The 26,824-nt window shown below is 49.8% G+C and overlaps 1 protein-coding gene across 4 annotated transcripts; it reads right to left on the bottom strand.

The window, feature by feature from the left end:
* On the bottom strand, nt 1-22,647 carry inppl1b (inositol polyphosphate phosphatase-like 1b). Of its 4 annotated transcripts, none has more exons than XM_018733802.2 (27): nt 21,925-22,647; nt 19,859-19,922; nt 15,785-15,923; nt 15,294-15,441; nt 15,045-15,185; nt 14,073-14,160; nt 13,536-13,625; nt 13,055-13,177; nt 11,710-11,824; nt 11,471-11,571; nt 11,197-11,299; nt 10,881-11,077; nt 10,085-10,202; nt 9,791-9,887; nt 9,278-9,416; nt 8,293-8,392; nt 7,764-7,852; nt 6,996-7,077; nt 6,254-6,343; nt 4,992-5,105; nt 4,762-4,850; nt 4,481-4,601; nt 4,207-4,362; nt 3,908-3,989; nt 2,479-3,325; nt 1,976-2,091; nt 1-670 (listed from the first exon to the last, which is right to left on the bottom strand). In XM_018733802.2, exons 1-27 carry the CDS (start codon nt 22,059-22,061, stop codon nt 577-579), a joined length of 3,780 nt encoding a protein of 1,259 aa, XP_018589318.2. In that variant the 5' UTR covers nt 22,062-22,647; the 3' UTR covers nt 1-576. The 4 variants fall into 4 exon arrangements, with proteins under 4 accessions (XP_018589318.2, XP_018589320.2, XP_018589319.2 ...); XM_018733804.2 differs by having other exon boundaries at nt 4,514-4,601; XM_018733803.2 differs by having other exon boundaries at nt 15,294-15,438.
* Nucleotides 22,648-26,824: the final 4,177 nt, after the last annotated feature.

Below are 26,824 nucleotides of genomic sequence, written 5' to 3'. Positions count from 1 at the left end.
GCAATTTCATAATTTATCTCCGAAAAGCACAAGACGTATTTTACACGAATAAACCGTCATGACGATGCCACAGTGTTTGCCAAATGCTGTGTCACAATAAGGACTGAACCAGTTCCTTGGTAAACAGTACCCGACCACAAGCGCACAGGGATGCTGGTTAGCTGGGATGGGTTTGCGCTGAAGAGTTTTGCAAGGATTTATAGATAGGAAGACAGAGTGCAATGGGAAGAATGTCATTTCATAACTAAAGGGCCGTGCGACGGATGTTTTTCAATCAAAATGGTTTTGGAATAAAGAGAAGACAGAAGTTCCTCTTTACCAGAAGCCCCAGCTTTATCAGTCAGGCTTGACACAGCAGTTCATGCCTGCTTTAAAGGAAATGATCAGAGATGGGCAGAAATGGAATCGAGGACAGTCCGAGTCTGCTGGTCTATGTCTGATGGCCCCCGCAGGCTGCGCTGAACCGAACCTCGGTACGAGGAGTTCTGTACAAGACTCCCTGGTTTTCTGCTCCTCGCTTCAGTTGGACCCACTGGGCCTTTTCGGATGAGTCTGCGTTTGCTTTCGGCCTGGTGCTCAGTCCCAGATCCTGGGCAGATTCTCTAAGATCCTTCTGCGATGTGCGGGGTTGGTCACTCCGGCAGCCCGCAGGTCCTCCTCTGTGATGCCGCTGTGGGACAGAGGAGAGTCCGACTCAAACCAGAAATCACGCAGTTGCCACATGTACAGTCAGACTGGAAATCGTGCTGCTGGCTTCTGAGCTCATTTTCTGCACCCAAATTTATGTTTCTGTTAGCAAAACTAGCAGCAAAATGGCTAAATGAAAAAGAAATGACCTGGTCATCAAAAGGTTGTAGGAAATAGCCGTTTTAAGTCAAAAAGGTAATATTAGATATTTTTGTGCAGAAATAAGGGCTTGCCTTGCTTAACACCTTTAATTTGTTCCCCAGAAACAGGCCCTTAGGTAAAAGGGCCCTAAATAAAAAGTGTTTCCCACTATATCCTAATGCAAAAACAATAATGTATTCCAAAGAATATATGGAAATAACCGCATTTTAAAATAAAAAAAGAATAATTCATATGGTTACTTCTGGTATTATGCTGGTTTTTACAACACAAGGATGTAATACAATGAATCTGAAAGAGCTATTTGCACATTTTGTCTATTATGTGTTTCATGGCAGGGGGTGCAGTGGTGCAGTAGGTTTAACCTGGTCCTGCTCTCCAGTGGATCTGGGGTTCGAGTCCCGCTTGGGGTGCCTTGTGACGGACTGGCGTCCCATCCTGGGTGCGTCCCCTCCCCCTCCGGCCTTACGCCCTGTGTTGCCGGGTTAGACTCCGGCTCCCCACGACCCCCGCATGGGACAAGTGGTTTTAGAAAATATGTGTGTGTGTGTTGGTTTCATGTCATTAAAAAGATAGTGACCCAAGCAGGGATGACAGTAGTAAAAGAAAGGCTGTTACTCTACAATAGAGAAATGAGATATGGCAATACTTAGATGTGATAAAACTGTTTTAGAATGGAATGAAATAAATGTCGTATGTGCAACAGGGCCTCATGAAGCTACATTATATACCATTAGAAGCAATGCCCATTGCAGTATGTTTTGTTATATGTTATGTCCTATATTCTGTTTCAATTTAGGGTGTACAATTATTTTTTTGAGGAGGCTAACTTTGGATGCTTTTTGGATGCTTTTCCTGTAACCCTGTCTTGCCCCAATTAAAAAAAATGTAAAAATTTATTATGCAATTTTCTAGCACAACTTCCCACACAACTGTTGTATAATACTAGAAGTAACTGTTATTATGAAAAGAAATAATGGTCAAGCACTTCCCCCCTCCACACTTCACAGAGTGATAAATGAGCAGGAATGATAACAAACAAAATTCTTGTTAAACGGTAAAAGGACTAATAACATCCTTGTTTTATGAGTTTTGCACAGTGTTAAAGAAGCTCCAAGTATCCTCTCACCTGAAGTAATCTAGGTCATCCCAGCCATTTAGGCTGAGTCCCAAGGTGTAGCGCTGAAGCCCAAGGGTGCTCAGGAGTTCCTGCACCGTCTCTGGAGCCCCATGTAATACCAAAGGCTGCAGATATATCAGCAATGCAAGAGTAAATGAAATACACACACACACACACATTTTCAGAACCGCTTGTCCCTCACGGGGTCACGGGAAACCGGAGCCTACCCGGCAACACAGGGCGTAAGGCCGGAGGGGGAAGGGGACACACCCAGGACGGGACGCCAGTCCGTCGCAAGGCACCCCAAGCGGGACTCGAACCCCAGACCCACTGGACAGCAGGACTGCGGTCCAACCCACTGCGCCACCGCATCCCCCGAGTAAATGAAATAAAATAACTAAATAAATTGGGCCACAAACTAATTTAATGTGCCTTGTAGTAAATGTGCTCTGGAACTGTTACAACAAAAATCACAGTATGTCACAGCTTGTTTCTCAGCTCCATCAACCAACCTCTTTCTCCCAGCAGCATCCCCTTTCTGTAGCAATTGCCAGCTCGTACCCAAGATTCTTCTGCTGGATTGTCCTGTTGGGGACAGAGGTCTTGTGGTCTACAGGCAGAAAGTCCACTTCACTGAGTGATTTGGCAATTTGTAAAGCTGTCAAGGAGTTATCTCCTGGGGGCCCCGTTTGGGTCTCGATCATCCAGGGAACAGCAGCTTTGCTGCGGGGCACTCTAGTGGATGCATAGGGGTAAAGAGCTGGGCTCTTGCGTGCTGACGATGGGTGATCCAGGGATGGCCGGAGCCGGTCTCGGTGGAGCGGGTCCCTGTAAGGCTTAGGCATTTCCCTTGCCAGAGCTGAATGGTTCATGTATATGTTTCTCTGATCTGAGGAATGTTGGCGAGGCTCGGTTGCACCATTGTTCTTGTACAGCGATTGCTCTGCAGAACGAGGGGCACTGTTTGGGGACAGTCTTGGAGAGGCACTTATCAAGCCACCTTCCTTAGCTGGAAAAAGCTGGTAGGAGGAACTGGACTGGAGCAGATTTTCCTCAGGAGTTCGGCAGTGCGGAAGGCACCCTGGGATCTCAATTTCAGTGAAGTCAGACCTACGTGTAGGCTTCCCGTCACAACTGCGACCTCTGCATACCTTGGGTAGCTGCAGTACAGAGTCCCTGGCCCAGACTACCCGAGGGTCCCGGCTTGTGGGCAGGTCCTCCAGTACCCTGTGCTGAACAGGCACTCCTTCAAACATGAAGTATGCAGGGTTGGTGTAGCTACTTGGGGTTGGTGTGGAGGAAACCGATGCACGAGGGGTTGTTGTGGGTGGCACTCCTGCAGGTGGAGCTCCTGGAGTCCTTAAGTGGGAGAAGCACATAGAACAATCCCTTTTACCCCAGTGCCATCACAACCAGTGCCAGATAAACCACCGTAACATCAATACATCTGCATGTAATTTTTAAAGGATTTTTTCTGCTCTTTCACATGATTTCAAATAATTTTTTTCCACTTTAGTACGAGCGGGATTGAGAACAAGCACTGCAAGTTATGTTTTTTATCTATGTGGGTAACGTGCTTACTTTAAATCGAACTGCTAAGTATTTCACAATATTTCATGGTCTTCCAGGTATAAATTAGGTGCTATATGTAATGTTCTCTGTCTAGATTGGCCATCCCATTACTACAATTAACCACCCTGAAAAGAACTATTGTATGTGTACTGTTGTTCAGCCCAAAAGGTATCACTTGTGACTCATATAATCCAAATAGTTTCACCATCGTTTTAAAGAGTAATAATTTTACAAACTATTCCTGGAACTGAAATGTTCAAAATACCAGTATAGGTGAGCAGTGTCAATGCCAGACAAGCTTCTCTTACTGTCACATCAGTATATTTTGCAATCAGAATGACATTTTAAAAGCGCTGGTGGAATTCTCACCTTGCAATGGGGGCACAGGTTGTTGGTGAAAAAAAGCTGCTTCTTGCAAAGCTGTTCTCGTCATTCTCGAAGCAGAACCACTCTGTTGGAGGCACATGGCAGTCTCAATGGTGGCAGTCATTGCCAGTCTAGCATTTTCTGAGGGCTCCAAAATGGTGCCTAATCAAGTGCCTCTGTGATAAACTTTTGACCTGGATATAGCTAAGGATGCATCTGCTTGCGGTTTAGAAAACAGGCACTGAAACAGGAAGCCACGCGAGACAGGCATAAGGCCAAACATCATGGAAGGCTGTACCCACCATAAGTTCTCTCCCGGGTCTGACGCCGGTCCTTGGGCACGTGGACCATGACCCGCCCACGGATGGAGCCCATCTCCTCACCACGGTGGGTCAAGAATGTCTCAAACACCTCCACTGTGCTGCCTATAAGGCTCCGGAGGGCCACACTGCACTCTCCTACACAGAACACCAAGCATTTCTCTGGCTAACTTGTCTCACAATACAAGGCAAATGAGGTCAGAATGGAAAAGAAAGTTAATGAAAAAAGATTTGACAGCATGGTTTGGTTCAGTACTCAGGCAGCAGAAATGGGTCGAAAAAAGCCAACCATATGACTCGAAGCTATCGCATGACTTGACAGATAACAGGAGGTGCTGGTCCTGAAGATATTCCTTGTCCGACACAATAGGAATGAGCTGGTGGAGACAAGAAGAGGGAGACAGGATATGAAAACATGGTAAAACTCAAAGGTATTCAGAGTTCAAAAAGCATTTAGAGGTTAAAAAAATACCTAGCTCATTAACAGCATAGAAATCAAAGCTTACTGTATGATACACCTATGATCTAAGCAATTACTTTCGGCAGTTGCCTTGGAGACCAGCCCAGTTTGAGAAAGCCTGGCACCTCGCAGCTCTGCGAATCATTGTCACCAGAACGCCGAAATTCTGTAGAAAAATATCCAGTGCTGGTTTATTCACTCAAAGCTTCATATCCAGTATACTTTTAGAGATAATGCTCACGAATGTCATCATTCAGTTTACTGAAGCTCAGTAAACTCAGGAGTAAATCAGATCAATGGGCAGCACCTTCAAGACAGTAGGAGTGAAACTCGATGAAGAACTTGGCTTTGCTGGCCGTCTTCAGAATGACCTCAATGCTCTCCAGTTCTATCCAGGCCCTTTCTACACCTGAACCGGCATCTGTGTCCATCAAAGAGAAAAAACACACACATTGTGCAATTTCCCGTAGGGTGCTGAAAGATCAGGGCCGGTTTTATAATTAGTCAAACTTCAGCAATTACCTAGGGGTTGCTGAAATTTGAGAGCACCAAATTTTGCTAGTGAACTCGAAAAATAAATTGTAATCCTTCAAACAAAAAAAAAAAAAAAAAAGTCTTTTAGTATTAAACAAACACTTAAAAAGTCAGAAAATTGAACATCTGCCGCCTTATATATCATGTAGACATTGTACGATGCATCGCCATCTCATGTCTTCTTCATGATCTGGATGTATCTAAAATCTAAAGTAGATGCCTTTATTAATTTAGAGATAGAAGTCTAAGGGTTGATGGAATGATTCTTGTCTGGGGACACCAAAAACCCTAGCGCTAGCCTTCAACAAGATACACTGATGAGTCTCAGCAGAGATGAGCAACTTCTCACTGGGAACCGTAACATCTCATCAGCCGCACAACCTGCTGACAAGAGCACTTACATAGGTTCAGTGAGCATCTACTGAGTTCTTAGAAGAAGCATCAAGGGACTGTATGGCACAAGGCAGTCAGAGCTTGGAGAAAGGCCTGCTGGAGGGCCCAGATCGTCACTTCATCTAGCAGCTGTCTGACGGCAAAGTTTATCACGGCCGATGGAGATGGGAGTTTCAGTTTCAGCGCTAAAGACTCACTTCTGCTCCAGAATAAGAATAGACAGTTGCCCAAAGAGAAGTGTCGTCTGCTAATGGACTTGCTGGCTTCCTCCCTCAGTCTATTGTGCAATGAACATTTTGCCCATTTGGCAAAGCTAACGGAGACTGTAAAGACAAACATTATGCAATCTGCGGCACGTTATTACACATTTTTCTTTGGCCATTTTAAGCCTTTAATGGATTCCTTTTGGTGCCCAAGAGCATCATGTCAATGTGTGTTTGTGACACCTGCGTTTTGTTCTTTTCATTTATTGTTAGCTCTGAATGTGTACAGCCCATGTTTCTTTTCAATCAGTTTCTTTTTTTGTCAGTAGGTTCCGAGTGACTAATTTGTTCAAAAATACAATGAACAATCCGCATCACGGTGAGACCGGACCTCTTGGGGCTGGTTAGGTGCTAAACACAGGTAAGCTGTTGACCTCACCTGTTTTCGAGAGGAACGGTGAGGCCACTCCAACCTGGAACGTGGCGAAGACGGGAGAATGGTCACTGGTTGTGATGTCATCAGTGCAGCCTAAGAAAATGAAGATGCCGTCAGAGACACTTGCGCTCAGTAATCACAGTCATTACGCCGATCCGCATGGTCGAGACACATTTTGTCATTGCGACACCACAGCCGTACAGCAGAAACAAGGACGTCCCCGACGTAACACTTCCTCCTTCTTATGTAATTTGGAGTAATTAACACTCTTTGGTCATAAAGACAATATTTGATGGTGCTGTCAATTAAAGTTTTCAACCTGCCTTGCCAAGGTAAACGTCTCAGTGTATAACGGGGTAAAAGGTGACAGTTTCCAGCTGTGTAAGCTGCACAGGCAAAAATTTTCGGCTAAGGCACAAAATTGTCTTTCTCAAGGAAAAGAGCCAGAAGGAAATGACTGGAAGAGGACAGGAAAACAAAGATTTCCTGAAGACCAGACCGGAACGTAGGAGTTCGGAATCTGAACCCTGGAAGGACTGCTGACTCTTGACAATGAAGCACTGAAGTCTTGCCTACAGGCCCCTTATTTAGCTGCACCACAGAGGGTTCGGACGTGCTTCCAAACATGACATATCCCAAGTTCGCGTTTCCTGTGTGGTTGGGTGAGTCAGCGGGGGGGGGGACTATCTAATCCATGACCTTTAACCTCTGACCCGTAAGGAACAGCCCCTCATGCTCTACCTACCGTAGGCGGTACAGGCGATGTGAGTCTCAGGGTAGGATTTCCACAGCACACGGTCGCACCACGATGGGACGTTGATGCGTACCTACAGACACAGGGATGGTTTTCGCTGGGAAAGTGTGGGGCGACTGCAGGTTGCACCAGGGATGGGGAGCCAGGCTTGAAAAAGCTTAGTTGCGAAAGAGCTGTAATATCTGCTCATTGAAATGTTGCCTGATTCTCTTCTCCACCTGTATCGCTGGCCATGTCTGTAGACACCTTAGAACTTCAATATGTTCCTTATCCCTTAAACACAGAAATTAATGCAGAAATAATGGGGAGCAGATTTTCTATATATCATCTCAAATTTTATTCATCATGAGACTCGAAGCCCAAAGGTCACAGGAGGAAAATTCACACACGTTGGCTTTCATTGTGCAGCAGTGTTTTCCTCTGTATTTTTAGAAGCAATGACAGCTGCCCTCTAAACCCTCGAACCCTACTGATCCCAAGTATAAAGACAGAGTTACACATAAAAATAGATGTCAGACCACAAGGCTCATTTTAGTGCTAAGTGGAGGATGGATGCCGGGTGTGGGGGGAGGGGTTCTGAACCAGTTTGTTAGCATCGTGCCATTTAAACAGGGCTGCTGGTGGGTAACCAGTTCACCCAGTTCAGCTTCTGACCAGGCTGGGTTCAGGCAGTGGCCAGCAAGAACACACTCCTAAAGGCCCCATGTGGTTTTTCCCAACAACTCTAAAGGATCAAACTCAATGACCCCCAAGGCTTACCCCTGAGGTCTTGTACTTCTGCCACAGGTAGCATTCCCTGGAACCCCGCTCATACCGGTAAGTGGGAGGGAACAGGATCTTCTCCTCATCTGTAGAGAACAAGCCAGGGTTGGTTGTCGAGAGCGACCAGGACATGGGAGTGGCCGAGAATGCCAGGGCGCAGTTCGGGAGAGAGACCAGGTGATGGGAGTGGAGAATTCAAGAGGCAATAAAGACGGCTTTCAGCCTGACATCAAACACTCCCGAAGCAGCATGACTGCTATGGGTTGCAGGTATCGAAACGGTTAAGGAACTGGACTTGTCCCAAGTTGTCATTTGCTGACTTTAGCAAGACCCACAGACTGAATTCCTTCTGCAAATATTTCCAGCCACCCAAGTGTCCAAAGTGCAAAAAATGTGAGTTACTCTGAATGAAGCGCCTGATAAGGAGCTGAAAAGGGAACGGCCAGAGCGTGCCTGCATGTGCGTCTCTGCCGAATGCCTACAGCGGCCCGCACCGCGGTACGAGGAGGTGCGGAACTCAGCTTACTGAAGTGAAGGAAGACCTTCCGCTTGTGTCGCTCACGGGTCAGCTGGTCAGCACACATCAGCGCTTCAAATTCCCGCTTGAGAATGTGCTTCAGGATGTCCTGCAGGGGGAGACAGTGGGTTTGAGCGGTTAAAGGTTCAATGGGTCCCGCGCAGGGAGACGGCTCCACACGCAGGGTGCTCCCATTATGGGAACGCATGTAATTTTTTTGCACTAAAATTCACATAACTTAGTATGAATCCTGTAACCTGTGATCTTGTGACTTTTATCATGGGGTAAAACTGTCATTAACTATAATAAGAACCTAAAACCAAAAAGGTCTTAAAGAAAGTGCTAAAACATTTATATTTATTTAGTAGATGCTTTTGTCCAAAGCGACTCCCAATGAACTCTATGTAGTGTTATGAGCCCACACACCTTATTCACCACGGTAACTTACACTGCTAGATACACTGGGTCACTCATCCATCCATCTGTCACTCACACACTATGGATGAACCTGAACAGCATGTCTTTGGAGTGTGGGAGGAAACCAGAGCACCCAGAGGAAACCCACACAGACACAGGGAGAACATGCAAACTCCACACAGACTGAGCAGGGATCGAACCCACATCCTCTAGCACCACCCAGGCGCTGAGAAAGAGAGCAGCTCTACTCACTGTGCCAGCATGCCACCCAAAAAGGTGCTGGAAAGCCTTACTTATCAATTTAAAATGAGGTAATTTACTATTCATTTATCGCAAATGATACTCAGCAGAGAGGGATTGCAAAAATTACCGGAACTGTTGTTAGATGGCACTCTAATAATTCTTGGTTTTGAATGAGATTTTCTGTTTTTGAAAAATAAGGTAGAATTTTGCAAAACATGAAATGAAAAGTAATTAAGGGTTTGTTTTAAAATTTACCAGCAGTTATTCTGGAATAAATTATGCTTGCTGCTTACACACACAGACAGGACCACACAGGTGCAGAGACCCCCTTTACCTGCACATCCAGATCCAGTCGGTAGTTGAGGTCTCCACACCAGAAGACATGGGTGAAGCGCAGGCTGATGTCAAAGGCGCTCAGCTGCCGGTCGCCCAGGGAGAGCAGCCGAAGGATATCCTGGAAGTTCTGGTTCCTCCTGAGGAACAGGGCAGAGGCAGGGTTCCAATCACAACGTTCATCACCCCAGAGCCGAGCTTAAAACATCTGCACGCCCAGAACCTCCAGGGCTTAATTATGTATTAATCGCGGATCAGCAGTATCAGTGCCTGCACTGTAGTGAGTTTCACACGATGCCCAAAATGCTGGTTATGAGCAGCTGAGGAGAGGTTAACACGCACACGCACACACAGAGCAGACCAACACATGCACAATACATGCATACAAAGTCCTATGTGCCATATATGCACATAAAATACAGAGATAAATATTGACTCAGACTCATCTCATGTCATAACCCGAGTGGTAGAAACTCCTAGCAGCCCACACTGGAGCTCGCTGTGTCGCACACACCTTGCGGCCTTCTCGGTGCCAGAGGTCAGATGACAGTTCACGAAGCCCAGAGAAGTGCCGTTGAAGAGGAACGATGCCCCGACTGCCCCTTTGTTTCCTGTAACCATGGAGACGGGACACAAGCCTAACAGGGGTCAGTGCAAAATCCCAAGTTTCCTTTGTGAAAATGAAAGTCTGGCACTGGGTTGCTGTGAACTTTCTTCTTTCCAGTGTGTGTGTGTGTGTGTGTGTGTGTGTGTGTGTGTGACTGGTGGTAGGACTGTGGGTGCTGGCGGTAGGGGGGTGGTCGCGTACCCAGCGTGTTCCCCAGGCCTGTTTTCACGCTGGCTGAGCTGATGTGACTAATGCGCTTCTCATGCTCCGGTCTCACGAAGACCGCCAGCCGCATGTTCCACAGGGACTGCAGCACCACCTGCAGGAAACACTCACACACTTCAGCTTCCACTTAGTCCTCAACGCTTTGCTTGAGAACGCTGAAGGATGCAGTCATTGCTGGCTTTTTTCGGAGGGTGGCGTAGTGGTTAGAGCCATCGACTTGCAACCGAGGGACTCGGGTTTGAATCCCACCTCCAGGTGTTGTACCCTGGATCAAGGTACTTACCCTGTACTGATAAAGTAAAAATTACCCAGCTGTTTAAATGGGTGCATCACACCAAGAAGTTCACTGTATGGGCTTAACGGTGATGATACCCCTTGGACAAAGTCATCATATTAAGAACGGTTAGTAGTAATACTTTGAAAATTTCATTTTTTTTTAAATTCCGAAAATCGTGCAAGTTAGAGGATTTCTAATGGCCTTACGTGGGTTAACGAGTTTTGGAGAACATGGATCCAACGTTATGAAGTAACTTACAGTAAATAATGAAGAGTCAAGCACAGCCTGGTATGTTTCGCTGGCTGTGTAAACACTGAAACACACACCGGTTTTACTCCGGGTGATCTGTCACTGTGTAATGGTTGACAGGGGAAATGTGCTGAGCGCGACGCACGTACACACACACACACACACACACACACACACACACACACACACACACACACACGCACACACACACACACAACAGACTGGAGGGAGAGCGGCAGCGCTGACCAGTTTGAAGTCGATGTGAGTGACGCTTCGGAGCGCGGCCCTCAGCTGCTCCGCCCACTCCCTGTCGCCCTGCGTGTTCTCCTGTGTGCCGAACGCATAGATGTCGTGCGGGAGCGTCGCTGTGGACTCGTCCGGGACGACGCCCAGGCCGCGACACAACAACCAGGACTGCAGGCTCCGGGGTGGAGGAGAGCTACCTGCAGGAATACAGGCGAGTACAGGTGGGATGCGGTAACACACAGGCGAGTTCATGTAGGACGCGGTAATAGATTATGGGCTGGGGGCGGGGGGGTACAGGGACACACGGGACACACACCCATGTTCCAGGTGCCCACGAACACAGAGATGAGGTCTGGTTCCCCCTGCCGGGACTGTCTGGTCCTCATCAGCTGCAGCAGGTGGCAGAACGCCTCACACTTCTGGACAGGACGAGGAGGAGGAGGAGGTGGCAGCCGTTAAACTCCACACCTGCATTCGAGTGCATCTCAGAGCTGCACACTGCTTTCGCCAGCGTGTGTAAGTGTGACTGTGTGTGTGTGTGTGAGTGTGTGTGACCGTGTGTGTGTGCGCATATCCCACCGTACACTGACCCTGATGCTCTCAAACAGCAGCTCTCTTGGAGGGTTGGTCCGATTGTCCAACACCATACACAGCTTCCCCGGATTGTTCCGGAACCTCACCAGCTTCAGGACTGCCTCAGACACACATACACACACACACACACACGTAAAGAGACAGTCACGGACACTGATCTCCATGTTTCAGCAGCACTGTTACTCGACAGGGACGCAAGTGGTAAAATCGCTCCAGACGGAGGTAAGAGTCTCACTCCTGTCCTGCGACACAGTCTCCACGCCAAAGGCTCCCGACTTCCTGTCAAACAGCAGCACCCCGCCGTCCACATCCGCCGAGAGCACCTGTCTTCCGTACCGCGACACCTTGACCTGCACGCACGGTCACACACGGTGATGCGCACACAAAGGGATTTTCTCATCTCTACACACACCTCACAAATACAGAGCAGGGCGAGACAGTGGACGTAGACCGGGTCCTCGACTTACAAACTCAAGTAGGACTGGAAGTCTGTTTGTAACTCGTTTTGTTTGTAACTCGTTTTGTTTGTAACTCCAAAGTCAACTTTACTCCAAAATTACAATCAATAAAAAATAATTAAATAACAAATAATTCAGATGTCCCCCAATATTTTTACCGGTCTCAGATGTACTATAGCCATTATAAACGAAAAAACATCTGTGTGTGATTTTTTTTTTTTTAAATTAAAATCTTTATTGACATTGAGTTTCGTAAAAAAAATGACATTTCTTTCAGCTGATACACACACACACACACACACACACACACACACACACACACACACACACACATTTTCAGAACCGCTTGTCCCATACGGGGTCACGGGGAACCGGAGCCTAACCCGGCAACTCAGGGCGTAAGCCTGGAGGGGGAAGAGACACACCCAGGACGGGACGCCAGTCCGCCGCAAGGCACCCCAAGCGGGACTCGAACCGCAGACCCACCAGAGAGCAGGACTGCGGTCCAACCCACTGCGCCACCGCACCCCCCTCTTTCAGCTGATACGTTTCAGTAAATCAACTTACAGTGTTGCTCGACCTACAACTTTTTACTTGTTTATACACCTAGGTAGTTTTACCGGAGCAATTTTGGATAAGTGCCTTTCTCAAGGGTATTATTGCTGGAGATGTGATTCAAACCTGTGACCTTTGGGTCCAAAGGCAGCGCCTCTAACCAACTGTAGAAACATACTGCTCATAAGCACCTGCTTCCTGCTAATTATTCACAAGTTCACCTCATAAAAATGGTGAATAAACATCTGTCGCCTGGATACTGATGCCAGCACTTCGGTAAAAGAGCTGTAAACACACTGTGGAAATGAGTTCACTTCAGGCATCCGCTCTGCTGCTCTTTACTGCCATCTATTGGCTGGGAAAATAAAGACCGCCCCCTTTAGCTCTTCCGCAAAGGGAGACTTTATCACACAGATAAGTCAACAAAAATTTAAAATCAATAAACCGCCGAACGTTTGTATCTTTGAGAATTCATAACTCGATCGTTCGTAGGACGAGGAGCCGGCGCATTTGGAATATTTCATATAAACTTCTTGTACGACACAGAGTATCTCGTCGCCTTCTCACCTGAAAGGTGTGGACAGGTATGGGTCTGTCACAGCTGCGGGTCGTTGGCGCGGGTTCGGGGGGAGGCTCTGGCTGCGCCGCTAGATTGTGATTGGCTACAGCTTCCTGCAACGCCTTCAGCACCTGCACAGGTGGAGCAAAGGTAAGACGGCTGTGAGCGACAGATGCTGAAAAAGTCTCCTATCAAAGCCGAGGCTGATCAGCACTCCTCACTTTGCAGAAAATTACTCTGCTTGACCATGAAATGCTCCGAGTTTTACCAACCCACACACACTACACAAGACAGGAGGTGAGCAGAAAGGGTTCATGCTTTTTATTCCTCATATAACACAGACCCAAAAGCATCTGATAAGGTCCAGATTACCCTAGTAACTGGTCAATTCCCGAGTAGGTGCCAGGAGACACTCTTATTAATCATATGGGGGTTGATCATGTGACCCAGAGGTGTTTGCGGCGGCAGTAAAGGGGGGGGTGCAGGTACCCTCTTCTCCAGGGTGGACAGCAGGCTGCACAGCGCTGAGATCTTACACACCAGGCCATCGAGCCCCGAGTCGGACGCCTTCCCCGTGTTCTGGAGAGATGGGGGAGGGGTCATGAGAGGCACAATACACACACCGCACCCACTGCAGGCAGGGTTGGGGGGGCGCAGGTGGGGTCAAAGGACAAACTCTACAGTGCCTGCACACACAGTTTCGATACTATTTCTACTATTCCATCTCTACTGCATTTCTATCATATGTTATCCTAGCATTTCGACACAAATCTATAACCAATCAATGAATACATTCATCTGAAGTTTATTGGTTTCATTTTCATGAAGGTGCTTCAACATCCCAAATGTGGGCGTGACTGTGGCCACTGGGAGGCGCTCTGACCCCTGCTCATGCTGCACAGGACCGTGTGGCACCCTGCTCTCCCGACCCGTGTAAAACCTCAGTCCGAGCGCTCTTTGGTGGAGTAAATCTGGTACAGTACAGGGAGACATGCGGCACCTCAGGGAAGCTGGCATGACGCCTACCTGCGCCCTGGAGCCGGCAAGGGGGCAGGTAGGATGGTCGAACACCTTGGCCAGGGTCTCCAGGCTGGACAGAGTCAGGTCTATCTCGCTGCATTACAGAAAGAATTCAGAGCTTCCTCCAGCAGGAAAACCACGTTTACCTGTGTCAGGGGAACCTTTTTACCCCATAATCACAATGTGGCAGCAGGTGGCGTAGCGGTTATCATCACCTTGAAATCCAAGGGCCCACATTCAAATCCAAGTTTCTGCTGTGGTACCCTTGGTCAAGGTATTTACCCTGAACGGGTACACTGGTGATTTATACCAGAGTATCAATGGTTAAATGACGACAAGTGGCTCAGTTTCCAAACCTCACGCTGTAAATAACTTGAGAAAAACATCAGATAATTTACATTTATTTAGCAAACGCTTTTCTCCAAAGCGACTTCCAACGAACTCTATGTAGTGTTATCAGCTTACACACCTTATTCATCACGGTGAACCTGAACAGCATGTCTTTGGACTGTGGGAGGAAACCAGAGCATCCAGAGGCAACCCACGCAGGCACAGGGAGAACATGTAAACTCCACACGGACCGAGCAAGGATAAACCCCACGTCCTCTTGCACCACCCAGGCGTTGTGAGACTACAGCGCTACTCGCTGTGCCACAGTGTATTAATTATTAATACATCTGCATTTATTAATTCAGCTGGTGCTTTTCCTCCTCACAGTGTGAAGCTGTTTGCAGGGATTTACCCATGTTTACAGCTGGGTGATTTTTCTATTTTTTTCTTTTTTTGCTGGAGGAGTTCAGGTTAAGAACCTTGCTCAGGGGTACCACAGCAGGAGGTGGGAATCGAACCTGGGTCTTTTGGGTCCAAGGGCATCATCAGCAGCTTTATATACAGAAAGTGCAAAGAAGGACGGGAACAGCTGGTCAAAACAACAGGAAGTGTTGTCAGCGGCGGCGCTGCGGGGGGGGCCCCACGTACCTGCGCAGACCCTCGCAGGCCATGCTCAAGGTGCGCTGCAGGCTGCGCAGTTCCGTGCTTCCTTTGCACAGGTCCTCCATGTCCTGGGGGAGCTCGCTGCGCAGGTAATCGCTCAACAGCACCACCATGTCGCTCGCCAAGCTGCAGGGGGACATTTAATCCAGGAATTTTGGCTGCGTGCGTGTGCGTGTGTGTGTGTGTGTGTCTCAGTGCGGACTCTGCCAATAGTGCTGAATTTAGCTCGCCAACCTGGGAGTGGGGAACTCCTGCAGGCGGTGAAGGAAGTGCACGTGGGCTCCGGACGCGGCGGTGGATCCTGCGGTCGCAATGGCGCCGGCTGAGGGCAGGGCTGAGCTGTGATTCCACGTCGAACCCGGCTTCTCGTCATCCCCGTCTGCTGCAGGGTGTCATAAGACACGTGACCCGACACCTGACCCACCTGTAACACTGTGGCCTGGACCCGCGAAGATCAGACGATGGCTGGACAGCGTTTCAACCCGAACATCATTCATGCTCGTTCAGGTGTGAAAAAGACCTGGGTACGACTGGGACACATTTGCTCTAATTTACTTTCTTTTACATTATAACTGTCGAAAGGGTTATATGGACCTCAAGGTCAGGAGGAGTGAAAATGAATCACCACCTGGTGCCCCACCCAAAATGCTGCCTAATTAATTGTCTGGCAGACTTTGGAGTCCTGTCCTGCTGAGCCCCGCCCCTCAGTGGCCCCGCCCCCTCACCTGAGCTCTCATCCGCCTGCTCGCTCTCCTGCCCCACGGGGTACAGCAGCGGCGCCACGAGGCCCTTGTGGGGCTGCTGATACCCCACCACAAGGTCTGCCAGCGTGCGGAAGCAGTTCACCTGCACCCCCTGGGAGGTCTGTGGGATGAGATGAGCGGCGACACGGGTGGATCGCATGGGGGAGCCGGACGTTTACCTGCATTTACATGCACGTTGCCTAGCAGTTATTCTGAGTCTCCTTCCTTAAAGGGGCGGCGCATCATTTTCACAGCAGCGCTCCTTGAAACACCTACCTCGACTCATGTCGGCACAGCTGACCGTTTCTAAGTCAGTCACGCAGCTTTTGAATTATGTTTGCATTTTTCATTAAAAGGCCACATTTCCAAAAGGACCTAAAGTGGAGTAAAACTCCTACATGTTTACTGTCAGGTTTACAGCGGTTGGGGTCTCAGCATTAAATTTCGAAACAAAGAGATTTCAAATTTTCAGTAAGAAAAACAGAAAACTATTTGTTCCCAATCCCAGTTCTCAAGTGTCTCCTTTTTTTGGCCTGGGCCACATCAGAAGAGAGACAAAGCAGCATTTTTTTACCGCCCTGCACCGGTAAAAGGAGCAGACAAATACTGGAGTTCAGTTCAGCAACAGTTTATAAACTGGAGTTACGTGTCAGCAGGTGGCGTAGCGGTTACACGTTTCCTACCAGGTTCAATTACATGTTCCTGCTGTAGCACCCTTGACCAAGGTACTCACCCTGAGCTGACATGGTAAAAAATACCCTGCTGTTTAAATGAGTTAATTAGCACCAGCAGCTTGCACAAACAACACTGTGAACCTGTGACCTTTGGGTCCAAAGGAAGCAGCTCTAACTACTATTCTACCAGCTGCCCCTTTATCATGAACATGAACAGTGATTTGAAATGCAGACAAACACCCCGGTAAATGCGGCAGATGTGGAAAAGGCTGAACTCTCCGTTTAAAGGGATCAGCAGTCAGGAAATGATCTTTCTCTTTGTTTCTCATTTGATTTTATTGCCGCTGTCGTACTGATTTCCATGAGTCCGGCACTGTGTGTATAAAGGGGCACGGGGCCATCAACGCCACCCTCAGCGCCTTCTTGTCACGTCCCGAGGGTCTCCCACTTGCAGAATTGACATTTAATTTGGATGATATTTCTCATGAATTCTGGAACATGTAGACACCCTTCTTGGAAGTTATTAGAAAGTGTTACATGATTTTACCTGTGATACATTTACATTTATTTATTTATCTGACGCTTTTCTCCAAAGCAACTTCAAACTAACTCTATGTAGTGTTATCAGCCCACACACCTTATTCACCAAAGTGACTTACACTGCTGGATACACTACTTACACTGGGTCACTCATCCATACGTCAGTGGAACACACTCTCTCTGTGACACACACTATGGGGGAACCCGAGCAGCATGTCTTTGGAGTGTGGGAGGAAACCAGAGCACCCAGAGGAAACCCATGCAGACACAAGGAGCGCATGCCAACTCCACACAGACTGAGTGGGGATCAAACCCACCCAGGTGCTGTAAGACAGCAACTCTACTTGCTGTGCCACTATGCTTCCCTATTGTCTATCTGTACACTCTTTTGACCCTGTGCTGTGCGTAAAGTCAATTTTTTTTAAAAAAAAAAAAAAGGGTTCCCATGGATACACAGCACACCCCGCTCACACTCCACACCCCACCAAGGTCTATTTACATGGCCTCCTGCATAGGACAGCATGCTAAATTAAGTATTTCTAATAAAATCAGCATTTTTTTTCAGAGAACTGCAGTGGAACAAAGAACAATTTTAAAAATACTTCCACAACAAGACTTCCACAATACGATCACCGACAGAACAAGACGGATATTCTGGACAGTCGCCATGGTAATCAGACAGCCTCGGTAGCGGCCGATTTGGAGGGAGGAGATTCCAGTAAACACAGAGGGATCCGCTAGAACATTTTAAGCAAAAGCCAATTAACGTAACCAGATTTAAAATAAGACCGTTTCAGAAGAACCAGGAGGAGTGTTTTCTCCAAAAACAAATCAGGCATCTTTCCGTTTCTGTGCGGAGTTCTGCAACTGGGGGGAGATGCACGGAGCTGCATGTAATTACCACTGCCGACCACCAGGGGGCCAGCATCCTTTCCCATGTCAGCCATGCAGCAATATTTGCATATTAATTTACGTAAAGTAGGTAAGCGCAGGTGGTCTGGCGAGCGGCTGGAATGAAAACGTGGTACCCACCGCTGAACGCGTTATCAGTAATCTTAACACCGTGAAGAAGGTTCACTCCTAACACGAATCACTTCCTGGCCATCTAGAGTTTCCCACCATGACTCAACGGCCTGCGCCTTAAAGTGTGTGTAGCTGGGGGAGAGGGGGTTGATGAAAACTGTGGTTTCTTTGTCGCTGTGTTCCTGGGAGGCCTCGATAATGATGAGGCCATGAGGGTGCCATGACTGCAGTGTTGTAGAGCCTGGAAGTCAGTCATCTATGCAGGAGATGATGTCAGGGACGCCCCACGAGGCACCCGCACCCCACCATCGCCGTGTCTGAGTCATACTGGCGGCCGCTGTGTTTTTTTTCTTTTGTTTTCCTTCTTGACTTGTCCAGACGGCCCCCGCTGCAGCCTCCAGCCGCCGGAACAAGCCAGTATGGCAGCCACGTGCTCCGAGGTTTGCTGGCGTGTGTTTTTGCACGGCTTTGCCAGCTGGCGCAGCGGATCTCGACGGTCTGTTCGGACCGAGCTGATCTAAAAAAGGGCGACGGAGGTTTCGCACGGGGGCTGAAACGGATCCCATTCCGCAGAAGGTTGAGAACAGAAAGGGGAGAACACTTCACCGCAACTCAGCGGGGTGTGCCGGGTTCGAGCAGCAACGAAGCGCGGGGCGGTAGCCGCTGGACTTGGAGCTCATTCTAATGTGCGTCGCCTCGGCACGACCAGCAGAACCAAAACGTGTAGTAACAGTGACAGTGAGCCGGAACGAGCAGAACAAAATATAAACTGCCCAAGAAAGACAAAAATGATACTTTAACACCAAATAAAATTCTATAAAATTATTTTCTAGCACTTAACCATAATGTGCATTCCTGCTCGCATAAAATCCTTTCTCTAAAGTTCTCCAAAAAAAATCTCTCTCTCTCTCTCTCTCTCTCTCTCTCTCTCTCTCACACACACAAAAAATCATCTGCAGGTGCATTTATAATCACGTTAATAACCTCGCATTCAATACGCATCAAGTGGTCAGATTCCCAGCAATCGTCCCTAACTGCCCCCAAGCGTGACCCACACACACACACACACACACACCCTGCAACGCAGCCAGACTCCTGTGAACGGGCAGTGTGTGTGCTCAGCTTCCGGGCTGTGTCCCCATGCTCCTGACCCCCCGTGGCTTTGCGCAGGTCATCCTTCCATGTGTGTGTTATTGCGATGCTATTCTTTCACCGCGGTTTGGTTAACAAGGACCAGGCGTCGCAACCCTTAAAGGGCCCAGTGCTGGAAGTCATTGTGTTCAGGAACACACACACACACACGCACGCACGCAAGCAAGCAGAGACACAAACCAGATGAGCATACTGAACCCGTAAACAAGCAAATGAGGGCACCCTCACTGTGACAAACAAGTCTGCGGCGGCACACAAACACACACACACACACACACACACACAAACGGCACACATTTGCCTCCAACCAAACTGCTGGTCTTGGCCAATAGCGCAGCGTTTCTGTGCACAGAGGTGTGTGCGATCTGCGCCGTTCTCCCTCCCTGTAGTCACTGCCTCTCGCTCTCAGGGTTACCAGCTGTGTCTGGACCGTGTTTACTCCCCCGTTTCCGTCTCTGGTCACGTAACAGCTCTGCATCGCTTGTTTCAGCAGCAGAGACTGACTACTACACTACAGTCACTTACCACAGTATACTTGTCACCCGTCCCTGCGAGGGCATCTCCGAGAACCTCAGAAAGCTGCGTCTTTGGACGCGAGCCCTGTTCCTTAACCGCAGCACCCCCTGCTGCTCAGCTTCTGTCGGTTGCACTCTGGCGTGGCGCTTACCTGGACCGCGAGCAGGCCCTCCATGTCCGGAAGAATGCGGTACGTGTGAACGTGTCGCTGGAACCTGTGCACGGGACAAAGGCTCTGATGAGTCAAAATGACAGCAGCACGTTTATTTATTCCGACCCTCGATGGCTGTGCGACACGAGCAGGAGAGGTAGGATTTTGCCGAGGGGCCTTCGCGGCAGTACACTGGTAAATTACTGCGAGGTTCACGAGCCAAGGGCCTGCACTTATCCCTCCCATGTTGGCCTCGGTCTCCTGCTCTGGGAGGGAGACATAATAATTAGGTAATTTGCCATGACTAAATTTGGAGGAGAAAAAAGCAGTAAAACTGCAGAAAAAGAACAGAACAAAAAGCGACGAGACAAAAATACCGTAGTAGGACTGAACGCGGACGAGCGACGGCCCTGAGTTTCAGCCTGAGGTCGCGGGATCGAACGAGACGCCGTAAGGAAAGGACCTGAGGGTGGAACCCCTGACCTGAGAGTGTGGCCCAGGGTTCGGGGTGCGAGTAGAGCTCACTGCGAAACCCTCGTGAGCTCATTCATGTAAAACATCCTGTAACGCAGACGTCCCCTTCCGGAGCTTATATGACCGAGATATGAATTTACATACTTTCATAAGAGTTGCATCATTATCAGTGTTCATTATTTATTAATTTATCTTATTCCTTTCTCAGAAAACAAAAACAATGGGTTTATATCCTGAACTGCTTACAGCGACTAACCTATTGATATGGCACGGTAACTTTCGCTGCACCAATCTAGGGTAAATACCTCAATCGGGAACTTCGGCGGGAGTGGGATTCGAACCTGGGTCCTTCGACTAGGCGAGGGCTCTAACCACTGCGCCACCCGGTGCACCTCACTTGTATTACAATGATTGCATTGTATTGTACTTAGAAGGGCTCTCTTTTCTGCCAGAAACAAGGGTGAGAATTTACAGTGACACAGGAGCCCCACGTGCTGCAGGTATTTTTACCACGGTGACATAGTTAAGGCTGCACATTGGCAGGTCTGTTGGTTTCACTTGGTTTACCACGAGCTATATGAGCCTCTACGATGAGCCCCACACAGTTTGGAAATCTTACCACGGTACCCCACTGTGACCCACTTACCTGCATGTCCCCCGATTTAGGAATCTGCTTCTTCTAGAACATTGGAGAACTTTAGAGACTGTTCCTTCGCGACGCGGGAGGGTGAGTTCGGCTTCCCGTGCGAAAAGGCCACGCAGGTGAGATCAGACATGATGAGGGAGAAGCTGTGCAGCTCTCACTTATCCGCTTCGCTCAGATCAACTGTTCTGGCATAACTGCAACTCGGAAATGTTCGTTTTGTCACTTTGTCTCGTTATTTCATATTTTGGTCACTATAACTGCACTTTGTTGTGTGTCGTGTTGCGCTGCTGGGTGCAAATTTCCCTGCAGGGCTTAATAAAATATCATCCTGTCCTGATCAGCACCTTCACTAAAACTTACTTAAATCACGAACGTTTTCCAGGTTAAACGTGAGCTCCGCTCTGCAGTGTTGAACAAATTCGTGTGTCTGTGCGTGTGCGTGAGGCTTAATGGCAGTGCTGATGAATCAGCCGCCCGCGTAGGGGCAGGAAGCATGTGGGGATAGAGGGGCGCACGGCGATCAGCTCTCAGGAATGTCGGGTCGCGGCCAGCAAGGCCACCGGCGAGGCCCCGCGACGGCTCTCCTTCCCCTGTCTGCAAAACCGCAACCCTCCCCAACCCCCCGTGTGACCCCCGTCCGCGTAACCGCGTCAGGGGCCCGCGGAGACAGCAGACCGAGTCGGGGGAGGGGGGACACCGTCTGGTACATCCATCTACCGAACCCGAGGATGGAAAGCAGCAGATCCGGCGCTGGCTGACGGTACGGAACGCGGAGAGCGAGGCCCAGAGCGGGGTTTCCTGCGCTGGAACGCGAAAAGCTCGGGCTCGACTGATGCGCTCAAACATCTGGACACGCCTGGATGTGGACTGGATGTGGAGGAGGTGTGTCGAGGAGAGCTGTCCCGTGCGGTGTGCCCTAAAGCGAAGCGCTCGTCGCCGTACTCACAGCAGGCACAGGGCGTAGGCTCCCGGCACCGACTCGCTGTCCCGCACCAGGAAGCTGCCGTCCCTCCCGGCACGAGCCAGCAGGTCCTCGGCCTGCACTCGGCTGATGTCGCGGTGGTACCACACCGCTGTCGCCATAGCGATGCCCGCCCCGGTCAGGGGTGCTGGGAGCCGGTCTGCAGCGACGGGGTGACACGGCCAGCCCAGGGTGGGATGCTGAAGCCTGTCCGAGGAGGGCGTCTCATAGCAACGTGGAGTCGTCCGGATGGGGAGCCCCCTGGGCAGCGGGTTTCAAGGTTTGGGGAACTGTGTCCCTAAACGGAGCTTCCTTCTAACGTGGAGAAACACAGCAGGTAATGGTCCCACTCAGGTGGCTGCGGCGTCACGCAGGTGAGCAGGATGGGAAGGCAGGGTGCGTGAGGGGCAGGATAGCGTCGCTCCGGGAGGCCTGCGGTCCCACGACGGGCTGCAGGGCGGTGAGCCGCGGCGCTGAGCGGTGAAACGATGGAGTGATGAAGACAGCGGTGAGGCAGAGCCCGTAGATCCCCCACCACCCGTGGAAACAAAAGAGCCTGTTGTCCCGGAGCAGGAATCCACACTCTACCAGGCAGAGCAGAAGAAGCAGGAGCGAAAGGACCGCAGAAGAAAAACACACTGCTGCTTCCACATCTCCACGAGCCTCATCTGGAACCGAGCACCGAGACACAGCACAAACTTTTCAAACCGAAAGGCTTCGTCCGTCGTGCTTCCATATAAGGGCAAAGGCCACGCCCCCACGAGCCTCTGGCCGCCCGTCACAGATTCCTCAGCGGCGGCCCCTGGAGGCTGTTTCAGCGCCACGGCGGGCGCCCCCCCCCCTCCGGCCTGCAACCATGGCCGTGCCTCTCCCCCGCCCCCCCGGGGCTCACGGGTCCAAGCTGTGTAGACCCGTTTAGGGCGCCTCCGGTGGTGGGGGGCGGTAAAGCCAGGGGTGGCGACTGTCTGAGAAACCTCAAGGCAGACAGAGGAAGCTGGGGCCAGATGGCAACAAGAGGAAGAGAGAGGGGAAAATAACACAGAGCCCCTGCAAGCCGCCCATACCACACACACACACACACACACACACACACACACACACACACACACACACACACACACACACACACACACAGAATCACAGGCAGGAAGAGGTCTTCTCTCTCGTGTCTGCAGAGCTTTTTCTGCAAGGCGGCCGACATCCAGACACACTCTCCTCTCTCATCGTCGTCTGCTCTGTCCCATTTCCCAGGGTTCGACTCCCATCCCTCCTCCCTCTCTTGCTGACAGTTTTCCGCACCGCTCCCTGTCTCTCATTTCTCTGGGAAGCTGAGCCCCCCTCAGTCCTCCATATGGTTATGATCATCTCTGACTTTCTTATGTTTGTGCCCCCCTCCCCACGGCCTGCCCCGCCCCCCCGTACGGCGCTCTCCCAGAAGCCATCTGCACGCAGCGACTTTGGCCGTAGTGCATCTCATGAGTCAGCAGAAAAACACCCACAACCACACACAGGCCCCATTCCCCCCCCCACCAGTAACGCACACACTCGCACACACACACATACACACACGAAACCCCAGTACCCTCCCCTGAACCGAGCACTGCATTCCCCTCCCGAACAGAATGCTGTGAGTGTGTTTACTCAGTTGGGGTCGATGCCTTACACTCCCTGAGAGTGCCAGTGATTTTCCTCTCTGGTGAGACTGGCCCCCTAGGCCTCGCGAGGGCCGCATCCTTCCAGCTCCATTGCAGATAAAGGAGCATGACCTTCTGAGCCACACGCCGTCGACAGGCTCGTACCCTGTGGCACACATCAGTGGCACCGTCTCCTACGCTTAGCGGGCGGCTTTATTCACCACACCCTTGCGTGTTTTCGTTTTCCACGGTTTGCTGCTCACGGATGGGGAGGCACAGTGAACGGAATCACAGAAAACACGTGAGGGCTTGGAGTTCTCACACGCTCCAGCCCCCGGAACGCAGCTGCCATTGTACCCGCTAGCTTGGTGCCTCGGCTGAATTGCCTGAGAAAAAAGAAAATGTGTGTGTAAACAGGAGAAATGGCAAAAAGTGGGTTCAGTCACTTTGGATACCAAAGAATAAAAAACATCCATCCATTCTCAATAAAGACATGTTCAGTGTAGGGTCATGGTGGCGCAGAGCCTATTCCAGAAGCATCGTGTGTGAGGTCCACCCTGCATGGGACACGAGTCACAGGGCAATCACACAGGCAAAGGGCAACGTAAAGTCCCCAATTCACCTGAAACACATGTCTTTGGACTGTGGGAGGAAACCAGAGCACTCATAGAGGAACACATGCGAACACACGGAGAACGTGCAAACTCACTAACACTCAAAGCTGGATTCCATCCCACATCTGAACACGAAGCCCCGGGACGGCGAGGCACAAGTGCTACCAGCTGCTCCCCCATGCCACTCCCTAGTAAACCAAATTATTATAAAATAAGAACTTTAAGAAATTCTAACAGAGTTCCTTCTTAATCGTACCACAGCAAGATGGTGCAACCTCGTGGCTATTAGTGGCTATTACTCCTCTGCTGTGCTACTTTTGTACTAAGGGTTCCTGTACTTACATTTACAGCCCCGTTGATGGTTATCATGCAGTAAGGATGACACCACACCTGTAACACAGCCACATGGGCGACCTTCTCGGTGGCTCCCGGGCCCTGCTCAACAAGCCCAGCTTGTGTGTGTCACGTACGCAAAGTACGTGAAGGTGACCCCAGATGAAACCGAGCCGAAGTCGCATCACATGCAAATCCCTCGATGGCCATAAACCAGGTGGGACCAAATTGAGCAGCGATATGGAAAAGCTGCTGCGCAGCGAGGTCAACTGCCCGGTGCTAACAATGTCGGATCAAGGGTTCCTTACGTCACATGCGGAGAGTACACACGGGTGGCCTCACGTGAACCCTGGGAAAGCTCGCATGACGTGTGATCCCAGTGGAGAGTCTCTGACAGCAGCATGAAGATGCGAGTGCGGACATGAGGGTTAGAGTTATGCGAGCACCCCTACGGAAGGGCTGCGAACATGCTAAGTGAATCGCATCAAACTGCAGAGCGTCTGGAAATGTGGTGTTCAGCTCAACGATAAAACCATCTCAGGAACTTCATGTGCACGATTTGCACCCTTAGCAATAGTGCTTTACCAGATACCCTACATCTGGCAGCGTGATGGCATCCCAGCCCTGGATGAGCGGACCTCAGAAAGGGCTAGAAGAGAAAGGTGTCTGAACCTTGCGCAGGACACGCGCTGCAGTGTGAAGAGGGCACTTTCGGAACTGACAAGCTCTTATGGCCACAGATGCATTTCCACACGGTCGGCGGTTCCATCTCCATAGCACACACGTGGTCCCAGCGTTGGAGTTTCCGGAAAAAACGTGAGCTCTGAGGCCACAGGGTCATTCTCTGTAAATTTTGTGGGAACGATGTGGGAGCAGCGAGATACATCTGACGTCATGAAGAGAGCACACAGTTTGTACTTTTGCTTTTGGTGGGACATCTTTATCATGTGAGGTAAAAGCAGTATTTGATCCTGAGTGAGCTCATCAGAGGTTTCAGCTAGCAAATCCCCTCCTGCATGTTTTTTCTCCGCATTCTTGGGTATCAAATCCCAAAAGTCACCGAGGTCATTGAAGAAGACCTTCGAGCTCTGGTCCACGTGTTGCATTGTCAGATTGCCCAGGAAATCTACCAAAACTGTTAATGTTAGCATCTCCATGGCAACAGAGGCATGGTGGGGGGGTGAGAAGGGCTTGACTCCACCCAAGGAAAGTATCAGTTTGGGAAAAGGCTGCAGGTTCAGATCGCACAGACTATTCTCACGAACACATAGTCTGAAACCACGTGTCTCGGCAAGCTGGAGCCTAGCCCGGCAACACAGGGCGTGGGAGAGGGGACACACCAAGGACAGGACACCAGTCCGTCACAAGGCACCCCGAGTGGGACTCGAACCCCAGACCCACCAGAGAGCAGGCACAGACCAAACCCACTGCACCACCACACACTCCCCACGACTGTTCTCCTTTATACCAAAGGTACTTGCAGCTGCTAGTTGATTAATTAGCAATAATGGTAAAGTAACAGTGCCAAAGAGACTCCTGGGAAATGTAGTTTCCATCTTCCCTTGGTACATCCATACCAGCACCAAGGAGTGCTTTGGCAGCAGTGGGCATGATAGTGAAGGCTAATCATCCCAGCAAATCGAAATCAACTGCAACTATTTATTCAGTCCCTGTATGGAGTTTCTGCTCTTCTATTTAGGAGAGAGCTTAGCGCTAAGGGGATTAGAGCAAGTCAAAGGTCTTTACAATCGTGATCCGAGTCTGCCGAGATGGGCCGCAAACTGTACAGAAAGGTGGCCCACGGCATTTCAGGAGAAAAGGCTGAGAGGTTTAAACTGATACCGCTTAGTAATTATGGGGATTTAGTGCTCATGTCAGATACATGGAAGACGAATACCCACGTGAAAAGTGCAGCTTAAACTGAAAGCTAAAGAATGTGCTTAGTGACAGAAGTGCTTAAGAACATCACATATTAAGTGTAGTTGCTCTACTAAATATATATACTAATTAAATACACCGATTCTATCGTGTGCCTAGTTTGAGTGTGACCGCGTGTGACACAGATGGATGGAGTCAGAGCAGAATTGAGTGGTGTGTGCACCGATGCATGACCAGGCGCAGCTGCACAGGTTCGACTCGATGTGCTTTCGCCCCTCTCCGCAGCCTGACCGGGGGAACTCCAACTGTATTTGTAAATGGGAGTCATGCAAACGCAGCAGACCTGCGGTCGGAGGTGACGTACGGAGGTCCGTTTGCACCCACGGCGGGTGGGGAGGTCGCAGTTCTCTGCTCTCAGTGCATCGC

The sequence above is a fragment of the Scleropages formosus genome, chromosome 13 (assembly GCF_900964775.1).
Source record: "Scleropages formosus chromosome 13, fSclFor1.1, whole genome shotgun sequence".
NCBI lineage: Eukaryota > Metazoa > Chordata > Actinopteri > Osteoglossiformes > Osteoglossidae > Scleropages > Scleropages formosus.
Note: the sequence above shows the minus strand (reverse complement) of the source record. Positions and strands in the feature narration are given on the sequence as shown.